The following is a 20,362-nucleotide window of genomic DNA, read 5'->3' as shown; positions in this document are numbered from 1 at the left end:
AATTAACTACAAAACGGTAGCAAAAATAAACCAGTATTTTGTTATGATATATGACTGAAGTCACAACATCCTTTCGTCCCACTTCCAAAAATATAAAAACTCCCTGAAGTATTATCTTCATTCTTCACTTGGTTAAAGCATCCGAGAAATTAACTGAAAAAGACCAGAATTAGAAACTGACCCCTAACTGTCTCACAATGAACGTACTGAAAAAAAAGCAAGTGGTCATATTACCTGTTTGATATGTAATAGCATGGTCGTCTGAGAATAAATATGGTACCTCAAATATGTATATGAATACGAAGTGTTGGCAAACTCAAACTGTTATATCAGGAGCTTCTGTTCCATATAAAATAAATCTGATATTCATAAAATAAACTGGCCCAGTCTGAAAAGTATAGAGTAATAACAACAGCAGCGGAAAATGGTATAACGAGATTAGGATTCGTTATGAATAGGAAGGTACGGGAGAGAATGAGTTACTGTGAACAATTCAGTGATAGGACTGTTCTCATCAGAAATGACGGCAGACCAACATCGACAACAATAGTTCATGTGTACATGCCAAAGTCGCAAGCTGAAGATGAAGAGATAGAGAAAGTATTTGAGGACATTGAAAGGGTTATTCATTTCTTAAAGCGCGATGAAAATCTAATCCATAAGAGATTGGAGTGCTGTTGTAGGGGAAGGAGTAGAATTGAAGATAACAGTAGAATATGGGACTGGTGGTAGGAACGAAAGAGGAGAAAAAGTACTTCAGGTGCAATAAATTTCTGCTGGTAGTAGCTAATACTGTGCTCAAGAACTACGAGAGGAGGAGATAACGCATGAAAAAGGCAGGGATATATGACAAGATTTCAGTTAGATTACATCCTGGTCAGTCACAGGTTCGAAATAATATATTGAATAGTACGCTTATTCAGGAACAGATACAGACTGAGATCACGATTTAGTAATGGTGGAGAGTAGACTGAATTTCAAGAGACTAGTTAGAAAGAATGAATGCGCATAGAAGTGGGGTAGGCAACCACAAAGAAGTGCAGACATACGCTTGAAGTTCTCTGATGCTATAGATATTGCGATAGTGAATAGTTCAGTAGGCGGTTCAATTATAGAAGAGTAAACTTTTCTAAAAAAGGCAATCACAGAAGATTGAAAGAAAAATGTAGGTACAAAGAAAGTAACTGCTAAGAAACCACGTGCGATTGAAGAAATACTTTAGTTGATCGGCGAAAGAAGGAATACAGAAATACAAGTCACTTAGAGTGAAATAAATAGGAAGTGAATGGAGGCTAACGCGAAACGGCTATATGAAAAATGAGAAGAAATCGAAAAATATGATTTTCGGAAGCTCTGACTCAGCATACAGAAAAGTCAAAATAATCTGCTGTGAAATTAAAAGAAGGTCGCTAACATTAAGAGTGCACTGGGAATTCCACTGTTAAATGCAGAGGAGAGAGTGGATAGGTGGAAAGAGAACATTAAACGCCTCTGTGATTCTGAGTACTTATATGATAACGTGATAGGAGAAGAAGCGGGAGCCTACAGGAAAGAGCTGGGGATCCAATATTAGAGCCAAGATTGAAAATGTCTTTGGACGACCTAAGATGAAATAAGGCAGAAGGGATAGATAACATTCTATCGGAGTTTCTAAAAGCATTGGAGGAAGTGGCAACAAAATGACTACCCACGTTGGTGTGTAAAATGTATGAGACTGGCGATGTATCATCAGACTTTCGGAAAAACCTCGTCTATACAATTACGAAGATAGCAAGAGCTGACAAGTGCGACAATTATCGCACAGTCAGCTGAACCGCTCATGCATCAAAGTTGCCGACAAGAATAAGAATAGAGAAGAATCGGAAAGAAAACTGAGGATCTGTTGGACGATCGGTTTGGCTTTAGGTAAAGTAAAGGTACTCGTATAAGAGAGGAAGTTCTAACGTTGCATTTAATAACGTAAGCAAGAATTAAGAAAATCAAGACACGTTAGTGGGATTTGTCGACCTGGAAAAAGCGTTAGATATTGTAAAACGGTACAGTATGTTCGAAATTCTGAGAAAAATAGGGTTAACCTATAGGGACTGACTGGTAATACACAGTGCGTGCATGAGCCTCGATGGAACAATAAACTCGAAGACCAAGAACGAGGTTCTGCTGTTAACAAGGGTGTAAGACAGGAATATAGTCTTTCGGCCCTATTATTCAATCTGTGCATCGAAGAAGCAATGACGGAAATAAAAGGAAGGTTCGGGAGTGGGATTAAAGCTCAGGAAGAAAAAATATCAGTACTATTTACTGATGACGTTGCTACCCTCAATGAAAATGCAGAGCAAATGCAGGATCTGTTGACTGGAATGAATTATCTAGTGCGTACAGAATATGAACTGGGAGCAAATCGAAGAATGATGAAAGTATGAAGGCTTTCACGACCGGATGACATATCTTCTGGTAAACCTTCCGGGATGTAAGGTAGTGGTCCATGAAACTCTTCGGCTCCTAATGTTTCGTCCAGAGCTGCGCTGGACATCTTCAGAGGGGTGTTTCTCCTCCGGTGAGTCTTGCCGGCGACTCAAGTCGCCGGCAAGACTCACCGGAGGAGAAACACCCCTCTGAAGATGTCCAGCGCAGCTCTGGACGAAACATTAGGAGCCGAAGAGTTTCATGGACCACTACCTTACATCCCGGAAGGTTTACCAGAAGAAATGATGAAAGTATTGAGAAGTATTAGAAATGAGGACAGCGAGAAACGTATCAGAATTGGGTTCATATGAAGTAGACGGAGTTAAGGAATTCTGCAAGATGAGTCATCATGGACAGAGCGAGGATGATATCAAAAGCAGACTAGCACTGGAAAAAAGTGAATTCCTGTCCAGGAGGTCTACTAGTATTAAACATAGACATTAATTTGGGAAATAAATTTCTGACAATGTGGGTTTGGAGCAAAAAGATTCGAAGCATTTGAGAAATGGTGCTTTAGAAGAATGTTGAAATTTAGGCGAACTGATAAGGCAAGAAATGAGGTCCTTGACACAAGAAGCGAGGAAAGGAATGCATGGAAAACACTCACAAGAAGATGGGACAAGACGACAGGATAATTGTTCAGAAGTCAGGGAATAACTTTCATGGTTCTAGAGGGATTTGTAGATGGCAAAAGTTGTAGTGGAAGACGGAGACTGGAATACATCCAGTAAATAACTGAGGACGTATGTTGCAAGTGCTACTCTGTCATGAAAAGTTTGGACTGCATATGCTAGTACTATCAAAGACGTAAACTACAGTAATATATGAAGTAAGCATTAAGCAAAGGCATTCACATTGACGAGAAAATGAATTGAGATTACTTTCTCTGCAAATCGACGTAGAAACTTGCAGCCGGGCGGAGTGGCCGCGCGGTTAGAGGCGCCATGTCGCTGATTGCACGGCCCCTCGCGCCGGAGGTTCGAGTCCTCCCTCGGGCATTGGCGTGTGTGTGTGTGTGTGTGTGTTTGTGTTGTTCTTAGGATAAGTTAAAGTTAGTTTAGGTAGTTAGTAAGTCTCGGGACCGATGACTACAGCAGTTTCGTTTCTTAGGAAATCACACACACACACACACACACACACAAAGAAACTTGCATGGAAAAAGTGGTTTAACGCACCGCTTTCCGGGCGGGAAGGAGCGCCGGTCCCCGGCACGAATCCGCCAGGCGGATCAGTGTCGAGGTCCAGTGTGCCAGCCAGTCTGTGGATGGTTTTTAGGCGGTTTCCCATCTTCCTCGGCGAATGCGGGGTGGTTCCCCTAATTCCGCCTCAGTTACTCTCTATAGGCGACTGCTGCGCAAACAAGTTCTCCACGTACGCGTACGCCATAATTACTTCACCACGCAAACATTGGGGTTACACTCGTCTGGTGTGAGACGTTCCCGGTGGGTCCACTGGGGGCCGAGCCGCACAATAACCCTGGGTTCGTGTGGGGCAGCGGTGTGGTGAGTGGACTACTGTAGCCTGTTGTGGGGTTGTGTTCCACTGAGGGATACGGCGGGGACGGAACCTCTCCGTTGTTTCTAGGTCCCTAGTTCCATACAATAACATACAATACAAACTGTAGATCGAAATATAACAGGAACACCGCACGCAAAAATCTATTTAAATACATGAGATTCATATACATAGGAAGTCAGTTATACCATGAGTTAGGGCCCGGGTCCGATTCCCGGCTGGGTCGGAGATTTTCTCCGCTCAGGGACTGGGTGTTGTGTTGTCCTAATCATCACCATTTCATCCCCATCGACGCGCAGGTCGCCGAAGTGGCGTCAACTCGAAAGACCAGCACCAGGCGAACGGTCTACCCGACGGGAGACCCTAGCCACACGACATTTATTTATTTCTTTATACCATGAGTTGCTACAGCGAGTCTCACAGCTGCGCCGCGCGGGATAACCATGCGGTCTGAGGCACCTTCTCACGGTTCGCGCGGCTACCCACGTCGGAGGTTCGATTCCTCCCTCGGGCATGGGTGTATGCGTTGTCATTAATGTAAGTTAAAATTAGATTAAGTATTGTGTAAGCTTAGGGACCGATGATCTTAGCAGTTTGGTCCCATAGGATCTTACCACAAATTGCCAAATTTTCTGACAGTTGCATTCGGTGGACTGACAACTCTACTACTATAGGCAGTTTTATGAAATGTGAATTGTATTACTATATACAACCCATGTGATCAGCTTCTTGAGCCTAAACGTAGATCATTATTTCTGTACATTTTCCCACAGCTTATGTCTGACGACAATTTTTCGAAACACACAACATGTAATAAAGAACTTCTCGATTAAGACTTCTCCATACTTGCAATTTGTGTCAAATCTGTATAGTCGCCTACCTCTATCATGGAAAACTTCCTTCACCACGTAATGGTAAGGTAGAGGATTTAAAATTATTAGGTTCAAATTATGCAATACATTTTTAAGTTTAGACCATGAATTCAGTTAGAAAATTGTAGCTCAGAAATAATGAACCGGAAAATTTAATGTCACAATTATCAAATCGTATCTACTAATCTAGCGAGCTTTAACTAAGTGTTTTTTTTGCCTGTTCCAGTTGCTGCTGTTCTCACAACAGCTGCTGGATCGAAAGCTACAACTCACATCCTCCAGATGTTTTTCTATGGATGTCTCCTTTATATTCTCGGTAAGAACTACTAGAAAGCATTACTGTATTTCCACTTGTATGCCATGACTTACGCCTTACATCTTTCGAAGGACTGGCTCTGATCTACTGTCAACAAAAAAGCTCTGTCTGTTACTGGGGAAGGATGCTGAAGAAAACTGATGTTATGTTTTAAAGGAACCATCCTGGAATCATGAATGATAGTTTTATTGCAACTTAAATATCAGTTGCAATCGATACATCAGTTTTAGTAATTTCCGCCTTCATGCAAATTAATAGGTGGTTTCATCTGGATAACGGATGCTTCACAGTATTTGATTTTAAGTATAGGAGGGCGAAAACTCAAATTGTTTAATGTTAAGGGCTTTAATCAAAGAATGCTTTTTCCTGATTCTGTCAGAAATATACTTCAAGTTTCTCTTCTGCCGACTTACTTCCTTGAAACCATTAGAGATTAATATTCACAGCAATAAGCACAGATGTATAGGGATATGTTGAATTACGGAAGGAGAGCCGCAGTAAAAACGAATCATGGTGAAACAGAAACTGAATAATGCACACATCTATCAGTTTCATATTAGGCGCACGAAACATGAAAATAAAGGTTGAGAGATGCAGAACGTAATGTGAACTAGAATGCTATACGTGGTTTTCATGTCTGCAATCATTGGCCGCTGAGATACTATGTATTCCAAAAAAATAAATCTAGTCTGATTTAATAACATGCGCACTGAGTCTAGAATTATTGAGGTGATTGATTGCTATGGTTTTTGTTTGTGTATGAGAGGTGAAGTCAGTTATAGTCCGCTTCCTGAAAGGGAACATGTTAGGAAAGTTATACAAAAATGCAGAGTATTGACCAGTGAATCATTAACATTGGAAAGTAAATGTATCGAAACACTGCAAATAACTGTAGAAAATCAATTCAGTCTCAATGATTGGGCCGAGGACTGATAGTTGACCCTGAACGTTTATAAATGTAACAAGCTGCGCGTAAATAGGCCAAGGAATCCATTAGTTTTTGATTATGCTGTTGATAAAAAGTCATTGGCTACACTAACAACAGTAAAATACCTGGGAGCAACAGAGCTAAAGTAGAATATCCATAGAAAACAATCTGTAGTAGTAATTGGAAAAGAATTTTAAGGAAGTATGATTTATCCACCAAAGAAGCGGCCTACAAAACACTCGAGTGTTGTTCATCACTCTGGGATTCTTACCAAGTAAGTTCTGTAGATGAGTAAGGCAAGGTCCAGTGAAGAGGGGTATTTTCTCTGCCTCGTGATGGCTGGGTGTTGTGTGCTGTCCTTAGGTTAGTTAGGTTTAAGTAGTTCTAAGTTCTAGGGGACTAATGACCTCAGCAGTTGAGTCCCATAGTGCTCAGAGCCATTTGAAGAGGGATACATTTCATCACTGGTTTGGGAGAGCATTACTGAGATGCTCAACAATTTCCAGTAGCAGTCACTACACGAGAGGAGTGGTATATCACGGAAAAGCTTACTGTAAAAAGTATCCGAGAGCATACATAGAAAGAAGAGTTCGGCATCATGATACTTCCTCCCTCGCACGTCTCGCGAGTAATCACTACGAAAAAAATCACAGGTCTTACAGACGTTCATCAACACACCATTTGCGAATGAAACACAAAAGGGGGTTTGCCAAATATAGATGAAGATGTAGATGATGATGTAAATCAGAAAGATGAAAACTACAATCGAATTACTCACAGAGGAAAACAAATATTCACCAACTGCTGAGGAAACAAGATTCTCTCAGGGCTTCTTGCCTGGGTAGCACTAGAGACATGCTGTATGAGCTGTGCCGCAAAAAAGCGTGTACGGACCAGAGCTGCTCACAGCTGCCAAAAGCTAGCTGCATCAGCTACCCATCGGCGCCCCTACTTACCGGTTCTGAGAACATATGGCACACATGGCGTGGATCAGCAAAAAGCAAGAGCAGTGGCAGTTGAACCACAGTACAGCACAGACGCAGGATCCATTTCCTGCAATTTGTGGACCATGCAGGTTGAGTGTAATATGAGCTTCTCACTTACATGTACAGAATTTTGTTTGGTGCCCCCTGTTTGCTTCCTCTTTGAAAAGCCCTTGGAGTACACAGTGCCCTGTGGTTGGAAAGAAAGTTCGTTTTATACCAAAAGGACGTCCATTGTTCTCCTGCAATCAATCACTGAAGAGCGTACACCTTCTGTGATCAACATTTGGGTGAAATTGTTGTGCAAACACCTTTATTGTTATCGATGGTTAATAGACATTGCAGTCAGATACCATTTTTGTCATTTTTTCACTTAATCATTTGTTTGGAATAATTAAATTTATAGCAAACATGTATTTTATGTACTGGCTGTGAGTAGCTCTGGCCTGTTTTCTTGCACAGCTGCTACACAGATTTCTCACACCCCTCCCCCCTCAGTTGGAAAGCAGAGCTCAGGAGCTATGAGAAAGCACTTCTGTCCAGCCTGTGGCTGGTTTGTGTGGCAGAAGTTTGTGTTTAATAAGACTGATTGGAACATGGCATTAGCATGATGCATGGTGCTGGTCAGTGGTGATTGGGCTGTGGCATGTGACGTCAGTATGTAGGTTCGGCCTGGCATTTGGTTGGCATGTCTTTGTTCTGCTGGCTAGTGACAGCAGTGGCAGGCAGCACTGACTGCAAACTGTTCATAGTAAGATGTGGCTGGCCTAAAGGCTGTGAGTCACATATAAAGCTATCACCTTGGAAAACGCTGATAGTAAATGTAATGAAATAAAGCATTAAGAAGTTGCAAAGTTCTCTGACATCATCTGTCACAGAAGCACAGCATGGGGCTTGATCCGGCCTTGTGGCCTTTGCACAATGGAGGCATGGAGACTACATGAAGTGTCTATACTTGCGAGTACAGACTCAGCACAACTTGAAAGTTAACCTTGCACTTCGCAACACATTTGTGTTAACATTCACTGTGGCTCATGTCAGTCAGCCAGTCATGGGTGTGGATCTCCTCGACCACAATAAACTGCCAGCTGTTGTTGCAAATACCAAACAGTTTATAATATCAACATGAATTTGAAGATAATGGAGTAGCAAAAGTAGGCCATTTTTTCAACTTTATTTCAGAGAAGTCCTCTGGAGCATACGCAGACATACTGGACAAATTTCTGGAGCTCACTAGCCTAACTTGTACACTGAGGGTCGTCAGACATTCGACAGTATAACACATTGTGACTACCTCTGACCTACCCAACTCATGCCGTCTTGTCGACTGGCACCCAAACGATTTATTTGTAGTAAAGGCTGAGTTGGGACCATGCTGTGACAAGGTAATTGTTCGACCACCAAGGAGGCTATGACCCTCTACCTTGCACTTAGGTCCAAGAAAGACAATTCATGGCGACTATGACTGGGCTGGTGCCCAGTAACTACAGGATTTTAGCCAAGCCTTGACGGGCTCAGTTATATTTAGAAAAACTGACTACATGACGGCTTACTACGTTATTTTGCATTTCTTGCCGATATCCTGTTCTATCTGAAGTTTCCTGAACTCCACCACCCACTACCTTTTTGATGCCTGAGTGAGGCTGGCATTAGAATTAACCGAACGAAAAGTATATTTTGGGTCAGAGATATTGAGTTTTTACGGCTTTACCCTAGCGGATTCAAGTTACTACTGGACAAGATACAGGCGATATTGAACATGCCACACTCAGAGACACATGATGACTTATGCCACTACCTCAGGCAGTTAAATTGTCATCGGCGCCATCTGCCTAATCCCGCCAGAGTGCTGTAACCTCTGAATGCAGTGCTAAACAGCCACACCTCGCAGGGGAAGTCTCTCATTATCTGGACAGAGGCAATGGAGAGAAGCTTTGAGTCTAAATGGAACCTGCCAGAAGCAACACTGCTCACATACCCAATGCATGACACTGAACTGGCTTTTGTCGTGGCTGCTAGCCTGACTGTCCAGTGCTTCTGGAACATATCGGCAATAGATGACAGCCACTTGGTTTGTGGTGTTTGAGACAGTGCTCATGTGTAGAAGCCAGTCCTTTTGTGATTTACATCGATCACAAGTCCTATGTCACGCATTTTGGAAAAGCAATACCAATTTTGGATTTTGAAGTTTGTGTCGCAGTTCTCCCCATTAACCCTCCATATTTCCAGAACTGACAATTCAACGCCGACTGCTTGTCCCACACTTGTGCCATTGTCTCACCTCCTGTGAACTTTGAGGACGTTGCCCAAGATCACGAGAGTAACAAACAAGTGGACAGACTCCGTAACGGAACCTCCAGTGACCATGACTCAAACTAGTGCCCATTCCTGGCGCTGTTTGCAAGATTTGGTGCGATGTTTCAAAAGGCATACACTGTCCATTTCTGCCAGAGAAATACCAACATAATGCTTTCTGTCTTGTCCCCAGATTGTCATGCCCTGGCATAAACTTCATCGTGGAGCTTGTGGCCTCGCATTTTGTCTGGCCAGGACTACGGAAAGACAGCTGTAAATGGGTATGCACTTGACCTGCATGCCAGGGCGTCAAAATAATCTACACATCGACGGCTTTTCCAATGCAAGATGTCCATGTGGACATCATAGACCCATTCCGTCTGCCCCAAGGCAAGTGTAATCTGCTGACAATGATGAACCACTCTACTCGCTGGCTGGAGGTAACACCCATACTGGTCACATCCAAACCTGTCTCCACCACTTTCATTGACACCTGAGTGGCACACTTCTGCTGCCCCAGTCACATCACAATGGATGCAGCTGCCATTTTGTCTGCATGCTGTTCACACACATTGCTCGACTGTGTAGCATGCAGCTATACAGAATAACCAGATACCGCCTAGCGTGTAGTGGTATGGTCGAGCGACTCCATCAAAAAGTCAGAGCATCACTTATTTAGCACGCCTTCACCTAATTGGGGACTTTCCTGCCAGTAATTCCCGGCCTGTAAGGAACACCAAAAGAAGAAACCGGCGCTTCACCTGCCGACCTTATCTACAGATAATCTCTCACCATCTCTGGTGACTTTATGGTGGTACCCTCACCTGACGATGTCTTGTCCAGACCACTGTCAGAATGTCCACTTTCCCACATGGCCTGCCTCTGACTGCATGCATTGATGGGGCACAGCACTGGCGGTGTATTCGTGCATGCCGATCTACAGCGCTATACTCACATCACATTACACACTGGCATAGTACAGGCACTACTTTGGCTGCCTGACACAACCATCCAGGCCACACCCAGCACAGATGACTGGGTCACCCTCACCACAGCTGCCAGCAGACTACATCACACGTCAGTCCCCATGTCCATTTCAAACGCCTGTGCTGTATGATAACAATGTCGCACTCCCCAACCGCTGAACAAGTTACAATCACTCCCCACATGACCAGCGGATGTTGTGGCCAGATTAACTTTTGCACCAGTTTTCTATGTTCTTTTCTGTCGAGTTCCAGACATCATCCTCCACACCGCTGGGCTTGTCTGTCCCAGTAGCTAGATCTGTTTTCAAGTAGCGATGGCACCATATTCAAATGAGTGCAGACAGTTTGTGTAGTGTCTGTGCACTGGAGCGTCCAGGCTAGATTGAACCCCGTGCCCTACTTCCATGATCGAGTATGTCAGTGAAATTTGATCTCAGCAAATAATGAGCGCTTTACTTTGTCACTTTTCATGCGACACAGCCTTTATGCCAACCACACGTTACGATGGACAGATCACAGTCAGGGCTGCCTACCGCTGCTGTCATTAGTCAGCAGCACAAGGACACTCCCACCACGCGCCTGGTTGAACAGGTGCACAGACTTCATGTGCCACTGCCCAAACACCGCAGACCAGCTCGTCACCATGGTGCTGGTGCTGAGGTCACAACAAAGTGCATGAAGCCTCTAACCTCTGCCACACAAGTCAGCTGCACGTTAGACACCAGTACTTTATCTCAGTTCCTTAGGTCTGCTCTCGAAGGGTGGATCTGTGTGGCAGCCATGTCACAAAAATGCGTGAACGTTGCAAGGTTACCATTGTTCCTGCATGTCTTTATTCCTTGTGGACAATTCGAGTGACTAAATTTTGCTCTGTCTCAGTTCTCTCAAGGGATTATTGCCCGACTCTGGTGATTTAAACTTGCATCGATACTGGTACTGTCGCTACTTTCTTTGATTCAGTTCTTGGGAAATAATCATTAAAGGGACCCATCATACAGTTCAATTGATTATTACATTTAATGAATATTTAATGAATCTATTTCGCAACTGATAAAGCAAAGGTCGGGACACACGCAACCAAAGAATCCAGTTAACCGATTGAATCTGCACCTCTGTCAGACACGTTATAATCCCACATCGGATATTTCCTTTCATTAATTTCAGATTTGAAATTACTACATTATAACGGCTCATTTCAGGAAAACATTTAGTGGGTATGGGCCGGGAGTGGGGGACGGGGGGAACGGGGGGTGGAATGACTGTTGTATACACATAAAATTGTCATGTAAATATAACATTTATTGGGTCACATGCCCCTCTTCTCAAATCTGCACGAATTAACGTTCATTAAGCTACAGAGAAGTGATGCACACTCCCTTTAATCTAAATGTTCTGTTAATTCAGTGATGTGCATGGGAAGCAACGGAATGTTACGTTCCTCTTCGGATAACATTTCTCAAACGACACTCTCATACTCATGCCACACATGGTCTCTGCTCTTATAACGAAATCTATTCAGAACAAATTTTTCGCTCCTCCTGTGATTTTGACGGGAACAACATAGCAAACTTGGACGCGATCTTATACTGGAGGGGGGTGGGGGGGTATGGTCAAAACGCAAGCAGACACAAATGCAGAGTTAATATCCAAAAATGAAATATTTCCCATCATATTCGCCACAAGAACAATCGCAAGACCGTCATTGAATTTCCACAAGGACTGTCGTATGCAATGACGAACCAGCCACAACATTTCATTAACATCTTGTTATTGCAAAGAAATTTACTCATCATCTTTGATTGTTCTTGGACAGTATCAAATCTTCATACGAAATGCATGCAATTCTGACTGTGTTCCCGCAAGAACGATTGTTAGCTCATAGGTTGTGCAGCCAAGTCCACGTGGGATCCGTTGGATCTCGGAAATCAGTGGCTCTAAATTGCTCACCACCTGTGATCGTTCTTGGATTTTATATTATAATTCCACTCTGAAAACCTAACTGAATTGAATGTAGGATACTGGGGGCCATTTCTCCGAACAGTACTGCACAAATGTCAGCGTGGAGTCAAAGACCAACAAAGAAAAATAAATCGAATCAACTAATTCACCCACAAAATTCGTTAAATATTTCACATTACTCGCATGCCCAGTTCCCAAGCTGAAAGTACAATAAGTAAATGATTACACTTGGTCACAAAGTTACGACCACATGGGTGAAGGTTGTACATAGGGAGAAGCCCATGCTACCAACAAAAAGATTACAAATTCTGGAATTTAATGAAACGAAGCAGTTAAGCACTCTGTGACTTAGAAATCAACTCAAAACCAATGTGGATGCTGAAGGCACCACCAGATTAACATCTTAAAACAAGATTACAAAGCTCTCAAAGCTCACATAAGAAATTTGAGTTCTGACTATCCATTATACTCGGAAAAAAATTGAAAAAGGTAGTTGCAACGTAAGCCTAACTGCGATGACGCTGGGAAAGAATGGATTAGTGACGTAATTTGTGATACACTTAAAACTTGTCTTAAATTACAATACAGCTTGATGGAGGCCAGCACAGGTTTCTTCCATATTCTCAGCCATCCAGAACCGGAGCGACGAAAAATGGCTAAGTAACCTTGTCGCTCACTCTGCTCACTCCTGAAGGGGAGGGGATGACTTGCTACCAACCCCCATATACTTCCCCACTACTGTTCTATCTTTGCCAGTCTACCTAACAGAGTCAGACCGACACCAAACCAAACCAAACAAAACATGAATCTTTGCATTACAGCTTCCTACTCACAGAATCACAACCAAAACAAACATTTATTCCGACATTTAAAAGTAACGTAACAGGAATGGGAAGGAAATGTGCGTTAATAATAATCAAATAAACACTATGGCTTCCACTTCTTCATCAGACCTTCTCGATATCGGAGCAAATAGTTACAAAGACCAATCTATCCTGATAAAGGAATTCTGGATACCTTGAGATAATGTAACAAGACGGACCAACCAGTTCTGTATCAACTATTGGAGCTTCCCACAGCCATCACACGCTAACTACATCAGCTATCCGTTGGTGTGCGTACTTACCGAGAGACAAAATTCGGACAATAGGTGTGGTGCATACTGCATAAGTCAGAAAAAGGGCAAGAGGCATGTGAGTTGAGCCACCATACAGTACAGACGCGTTTTTCGAGAGCCTGTATTCTGCAATCTGTGGACCTCATTGTTTGTGCTCAAAACGAGCTCCATACCTTCACATACTGAATTTTCTTTGAGACTCCCCATTCACTTTCTCTTTTTCAGGTCCGTGATCACAAAGAAACTTCGTTTCATTCCAGATACGCATGTATTATTCTCCCATGCCCACGTGATCGGAAGACGCATTCATCACTGAGAGAGTGTACGCCCTCTGGGATCGCTGGTCGAATGGAACTGCTGTGCAAACACTGTTATCGCAATCGCTGGTTAACAGACATTGCAATCAGGTTTTAACTTTGACACTCGTTCATTTGCTCATTTGTGCAGAATAAGTACATTTATGGCAAATGTGAACTTTATCAGTTCCTGCACCACACTACCACCATAGCTATGTGAATGTGGCAATACCCACATGTTCTCTCTTCAGTTTTATTGTGTGTTGCTGCTCGATCTTCAGTGATACCATTCAAAGTCACCCCTTCCCTTCTTCCAACCGTCTCTTCCAACTTTCATCCCCTCCACACCTCTCCCCTACCTCCCAACATAGCTCTCGTCCAGCTCAGTAGCTTAAAAATGATATGAAATAGAAAATGGCGGCAGAATGAAAATAATAGCGAGAAAATAAAAAAAAGGCTTAAAATTGGAGGGGGGGGGGGGACAAAGCGTTTGGGGGCTATTGTCTTCTTGGCTGGGATAAGAGGGCTGAAGACATAAATTTTTCCTCTCCTTCATCTATAGACCCATTATGTGGATTTAAAATGGTGGGAAATTCTTCCTATTGGCTGGGAAAATGGGGACAGCTAGATTTATCCTTCTCTCCCATGCCCCCTCTATTAACTCTTTCTCTCGCTAAGTCATGTGAGCAAATCTCGACACTCATATTCTGTTTGCCATTGTGTAAGGTTCAGCATAACGAAGCGTCGTCAGAAATCAGTTGCTACTCAGACAGAATAAGGAGACATCCCATTCGAATGTAAGTATTAATCTACTCCTATCTCTCTCACAGTATATGTGTGTAATTTTATAAATACTTTTTCATCACATAAGTAGCATTCGAATGCATATGTGTAATCGCAGAGCATACATCTATTTGCTGCATCATCACTAGTCTATCTTCAGCAGCAAGAGCACACAGATGTGTTACCTGAATTAACAGATCAGGCATTTGAGTTTCCAGCGTCTGAACAACATCCCACAGTAGGACTGCCTGAATTATAGGGTCAGGAAACGCTGCCATTTGAGTTTCCTAACCTGCTGAGCCACGAGTAAATGGCTCTAGCGTACCACTGTTCACCAGTACACATAATTTGACTGCAAATGAATCAAAACGTGTAAATATATATAGGTGCAGTTAGGAAGTGTCGTCTAGTCATATGATCGAGTGTGTTCAACATTGTATTAAAGTGCACTATACATGGTCTGAGTGGGACTGTCTATGTGGTATGATGAGTTTCACTGATACTCCTATCAACATCTGCTTCTTTGAAAGGAGGTATCCATTATAGATTTGTACAGCAAAGTGGCACTTCGGGTAGTATCTGGAAACTCGTCCGTTTATTTACATCGTTCAAGCATTGGGACCTTACGTAGTGTAGAAAGTGCATTGTGTTCTGGAAGACAGAGGTAGTGAGAGCCATATGTCATCTTACTGCTCAGTGACTTTGTAAGCCACGTGTACGAGCACAGTGCACATGTGAATGATCTAGAAAAATATAAGAAATCATGCATCCATGCAGTGCCCAAGTCCCCTACAATCCACTAGTGAAAACCACAATTTACAGATGGAATATCAGTAAATATTACTGTGCCCATGTGTTTGGATGTGATTCAGGCCGAATTTAAGGCACAAAAATTGCGATATACTGCAAAAATAATAACTATCCTTAACTACTGTAATTTACAATGTATATAAATATGTAACGAAATAATATTTCCTACAAACTGTTATAATTCTCGCAATTCATCCGGTCATAGACGTGAGATGGCTTGTGAACATCATGAAGCATCAGAGAACGATCATCACTTCCAGACAGAATAATAAATGAAAGACAAGGCCAAACATAAGTATTATCAGCTCTCTTAATCTCATTATTACAGTTTATTGCTATTTGCAGTTTGGTGGCAATCGTATCTAGTTTGGGGGTAAATTTTTGCCGCTCCCAGTATTCCAACTACCCACTTTCAAAAACATCCCATTTTTAACGAATTTACAAGCCAATATTTAACGAAAGACCCTCTTGCCCCATCATTGTAGGAGCCCACTTGTGCTGTTAAGTGATGTTTACATAAGTATAATTTATGAAACGCTATAATAACATGGCTGTCAGAAGCTATTACAAGTTACACATATTCTATGTCTAACGGATACCACAGAGCAATACTTGAACGAATACACTGTTGCTACATACTGTTTACTCGTACGATGTTGGGGGCGGGGGCGTCTTCCAGTGTAAAAACAAACTATACACATATACCATAAGACTATCATACAATATGTGTTCGGACTACCAAAAATAAAAAAAAAAAAAATACACAGTGATGAGAACTCTGGAGATTGCTCTCATTCCCAGGATTCAACGTTCAATACTTGAGGTGTGCCAGCTCAGCCACCGAGTATGTTTTGATTGACTGACTTGGATGGTAGGACTATGTCTTTGGAGTTTTGTTTTTGTTTTGAAAATGTATGACACATGCTTATAAAGGTCGCCCATGAGAATTCACCTCAGGACATGTTTTCCATTAACTTCGATGTGTGGTGTGCTTCTGCACACAGTATGTATGATGCTGTGTGACCACTATGAGCTATTGCTGAAGAAATACTGACGAGCACATCTGCGACGCCCCTGGGTGAGATATATCAACTGCAGACACCCGCTGTCTCAAGTAACTGAGAGCGATGGACGAGCTGTCAGACAAGGTTGGTGCGCTGTGTCTTTTAGAGGCTGCAGCCTCTGCACGCTGGGTTTATGTAGTATACTTCACACAATGGTATGTTATACCAAATGGCAGGTGTTAAGAGAAATCGATTTCGTTGGTTCCTGCACTTCATGAATATACTGGATGATTCAATCATAAATTAAAACGCAATTCTCACATTGTTCTGTAAAAAAGAATATAAAGACCGCAAGTATTTTTCCATTAAACAAGACTAGGAAAAGTTACATCTGTAAACATTTTTGGGAATTACAGTAGACAGAACTGGACATCTAGCCTTTTACCAACAGCTTCACTTGCACACATAAATGTTACATGTGTTGTACACATCTGCTGCTCCCTCTTGTCTCTACCTCCTGCTCCCACCTCTTTCCCTCTAACTCCTCCTCCAGCCCTCTGCCCATCTCCTGCTCCCTCCACTTTCTCTAGCCATCTTCTCCTCCCCCTTTCTCTTTCTATATCCTCCTCCACCCTGTGTCTATCAACCTCTTTCACCTCCACCTCTCTCTGTTCATCTCCACCTTCCTCAACTCTGTTCATTTCCTCCTTCACCTCTTTTCCCATCTCCTCTCCCTGTATCTATCCATCACTTCCACCCCCTACTCTCTCTTTCCATCTCCTCCATTCCCAATATCCCTCTACCTACTTCTTCTCCTCTTCTCCCTGTCCTCTTTCTCCCCCTCTGTCTCCTCCTCTTCCATCTCTTTGTCCATGTCCTCCTCCTGCTCTCCCCTCCTGCCCTTTGTCTGGTCATCTCCACCCAATGGGAGCTATATGATTCTTACCCCACAGTGCTTCTTTCCACACTGCATTTTGTGTATCAAGTTAGGTTGAAATCGAACCAGTGGTTTAGGAGACACACACACATACACATACACATACACACACACACACACATACACAAACACATACACACACACACACACACACACACACAATCACACACAGTTATGTATGTAAGCCCCAATGGAGACAAAAAAAGAGAACATTTGCTGTAAATTAGGCACTGTGTTATTTATTATGAAAAGCTTATACATTACACCCATAATTCCAAAATTTAGAAATATGGACATTTGCACCTACACTTGCAGACCAACAGATTGATTAATAATACAGTACTATGAAAAATGCAGATGATCATTCGATGACACAGGAGGTAAAGATCAGCTGTGAATTACACTCTATACTAAAATGTAAACTTTCTGCCAAAGAATATGTGGAACAGTATCAGTGAGAGGACACTCCAAAAATACTACCTTAAGCAAAACAGTCATGGTCATACTTTTGTGTGATAATATAATAACGATAATAACAAAAATTTCAGAAATTTTGTAAGTGTTATTTACTGCAACAATAATTTTACAATGTAGAGAAGTGTGTATATAACGTAATATCTTTTATTACTTATTTGCAAGTCACCTCTGTGGATGAGTGTCTGAAAATAATGTTAACATCTATATATGAACTGGTTCACTCACATGACAACATTAGCTATTATTGGCGCATGCGCCCTCCTGGATCACACAGATTCGTTTTCCTCATCTTCCACATGGCTCTCATTGTTTCTTCATGAGCTGTTTCTCTTTCTTCAGTCCACTTGGTTCCTCGTCTATTTGGAAGCTCATTCTCTGGCTTCGCTACAAAACAGTTTACCATTTTATTGAACGTTTTCGTGTCTACTAAATCCACTGCGTTACTAGTATTCCTATTATATATGTGAGAATGTACACCTGTGGCCCAGAATTGTATTCTAGTGAAACATGGACTTTGTGAAATCCGGATCAGAGGAGAATCGAAGTATTTGAGATGTGTGGCTACAGAAGAATGCTGGAAATCAAGGGCCTGATAAGGTAAGGAATGAGGACGTTCTCTGAAAAATCGGCAAGGAAAGGACTATGTGGAAAACACTGAAAATAAGAAGGGAGATGATGGTAGGACATCTGTTAAGACATCAGGGAATAAATTCCATGGTACTATATGGATCTGCAGAGAAAACAGAGATTGCAGTACATTCAGAAAATAATTGATGACTTAGGTTGCAAGCGCTTCTCTGAGGTGAAGAGGTTGGCACAGGAAGGGAATTGGTGGTGGATCACGTCAAATCAGTCAGAAGACTCATGACAGAAAAAGAAGCCAGTTCCTTGCTTTAAATTGTAATATAAAGGCTCAATATTTAGACATTAGATTAAGTTTACTCTCCTTTATTACACACACACACACACACACACACACACACACACACACACACACACACACACACACATATATATATATATATATATATATATATATACAATGTGCATTATTTAGTCAAATGGGAGCAATTTCAGCTCATAATCAAGGGCTACAAAGGTGATGATAGGCCTGATTATATCAATGAACGAACTGATGAATGTCTGTATTCTTGCCTGAACAAAAATGAATAGAGATGTAGAAAACTGAGCCCTCGAAAACTACAGTGTGATTCAAGCTATCAAGTAATCGAATAATGATATTTATACTTTGATGTTTCCGCATTCTGAAAGTAAAGCATTATTTGAGTTGATGTTTGGCTGGCCACTGTGACCAAGCAGTTCTAGGAGCTTCAGTCTGGAACAGTCGCAGGTTCGAATCCTGCTTCGGGTACGGAAGTGTGTGATGTCCTTAGGTTAGTTAGGTTTAAGTTCTAGGGGACTGATGACCTCAGATGTTAAGTCCCATAGTGCTCAGAGCCATTTGAACCATGTTTTTAGTTGAAGTTTCCTATCTATTGAGTAATAATTGGAAACAGTACTGTTCACATGAAGCACCCACATTTTAATTCTCTAAGAAATTCAAACCTGACACGAAACTGAGAATATGGAGATTTTTCTCTGTCATGGACTACCCAAAAATTAATAATGGGAAACGCGAACTATCTTACAGGTCCTCAAACAATGCTGAGACGACATTGCAAACCATTTCCCATTTGCATCTTGACAGGTGAAAGAGACTGTAAGCAAATTGGGTTATCTAACAATAACTGAACAGGAATGACCTAATCTATAAATCAGTAAAAGTAGAAAGTGTTTAAAAGGGCAAAGACAACCAGTTAGAAAGTGCATTAATTTTCTGTTCATGGTGTTCACTACACGTTTTTGTAATAATGTGGATTTCTTTCATTTGCAGGTAGCTGAGGTGGTGAGCTCCTATATGGTTGTACTGATACAGGAGCAGTATGAACCGACTAAGAGTCCAACACAGCAGGCAGTTACGAAAGAAATACAACATTCTGTCGACTAGCTCCACAGCTTACCCACTATTGGGAGAAATAGTTACTGCTACTTTTCTGTTCTTTAGCCATCGATGATTACAGAGCTTTGTGAGACTGCCTAGTTCATTGTTCCCACTGAGTGTGAATATATTAAAGAAGGCAATTCATATTTGATTCTGATTGTGTGATTTTCTCAGATACACTGTGGTGCCTTGGCATTGCCATTATATGTGAAGAATTGTTGGAGACATTCCACAGAAGAGAATTTGACAGAAGGTAAAATGATGTGGGCGAGTGGAGGTAGAACGTGACAATACATAGATATCAGAAAATTTATCAAAAAAATAAGCCATTTCAAAAGCAGTTCAACATTTTTAGCTCATTTATTAATATCCTCAGTTCTCAGTCCATGTTGATTTTTTTTTTACTCTGTGTCAAAATTGTCTTGCAGTATTTAAAGTGACATGAACATAAGTAATGGAAATGAAAAGTGTTTTGGAATGAAAAACAGTCCAGTAGTTATCACTGAGATTGTGTTCATCACATAAAGGATATTTAATTACTAAACTTCCAAACCAATTGGAACTGATGTCAATTATTCACATCACTTGTAATCTCCCAAAAGATAAAGTTCCGAAACCT

The 20,362-nt window shown here is 41.8% G+C and overlaps 1 protein-coding gene across 2 annotated transcripts in view; it reads left to right on the top strand.

Annotated features, from left to right (window-relative positions):
• The window catches only part of LOC126485096 (uncharacterized), a 39,074-nt gene extending 19,231 nt beyond the window's left edge, over positions 1 to 19,843 (top strand). For both annotated transcript variants that reach the window (XM_050108713.1, XM_050108714.1), the window contains 2 exons: positions 5,077 to 5,166; positions 19,636 to 19,843. In XM_050108713.1, coding sequence (XP_049964670.1) covers positions 5,077 to 5,166; positions 19,636 to 19,749 — 204 coding nt within the window. In that variant the 3' untranslated portion in view covers positions 19,750 to 19,843. The remainder of the gene's footprint in view (positions 1 to 5,076; positions 5,167 to 19,635) is intronic.
• The last annotated feature ends 519 nt before the right edge of the window (positions 19,844 to 20,362 follow it).

This window comes from Schistocerca serialis, chromosome 6 (assembly GCF_023864345.2).
Source record: "Schistocerca serialis cubense isolate TAMUIC-IGC-003099 chromosome 6, iqSchSeri2.2, whole genome shotgun sequence".
NCBI lineage: Eukaryota > Metazoa > Arthropoda > Insecta > Orthoptera > Acrididae > Schistocerca > Schistocerca serialis.
Note: the sequence above shows the minus strand (reverse complement) of the source record. Positions and strands in the feature narration are given on the sequence as shown.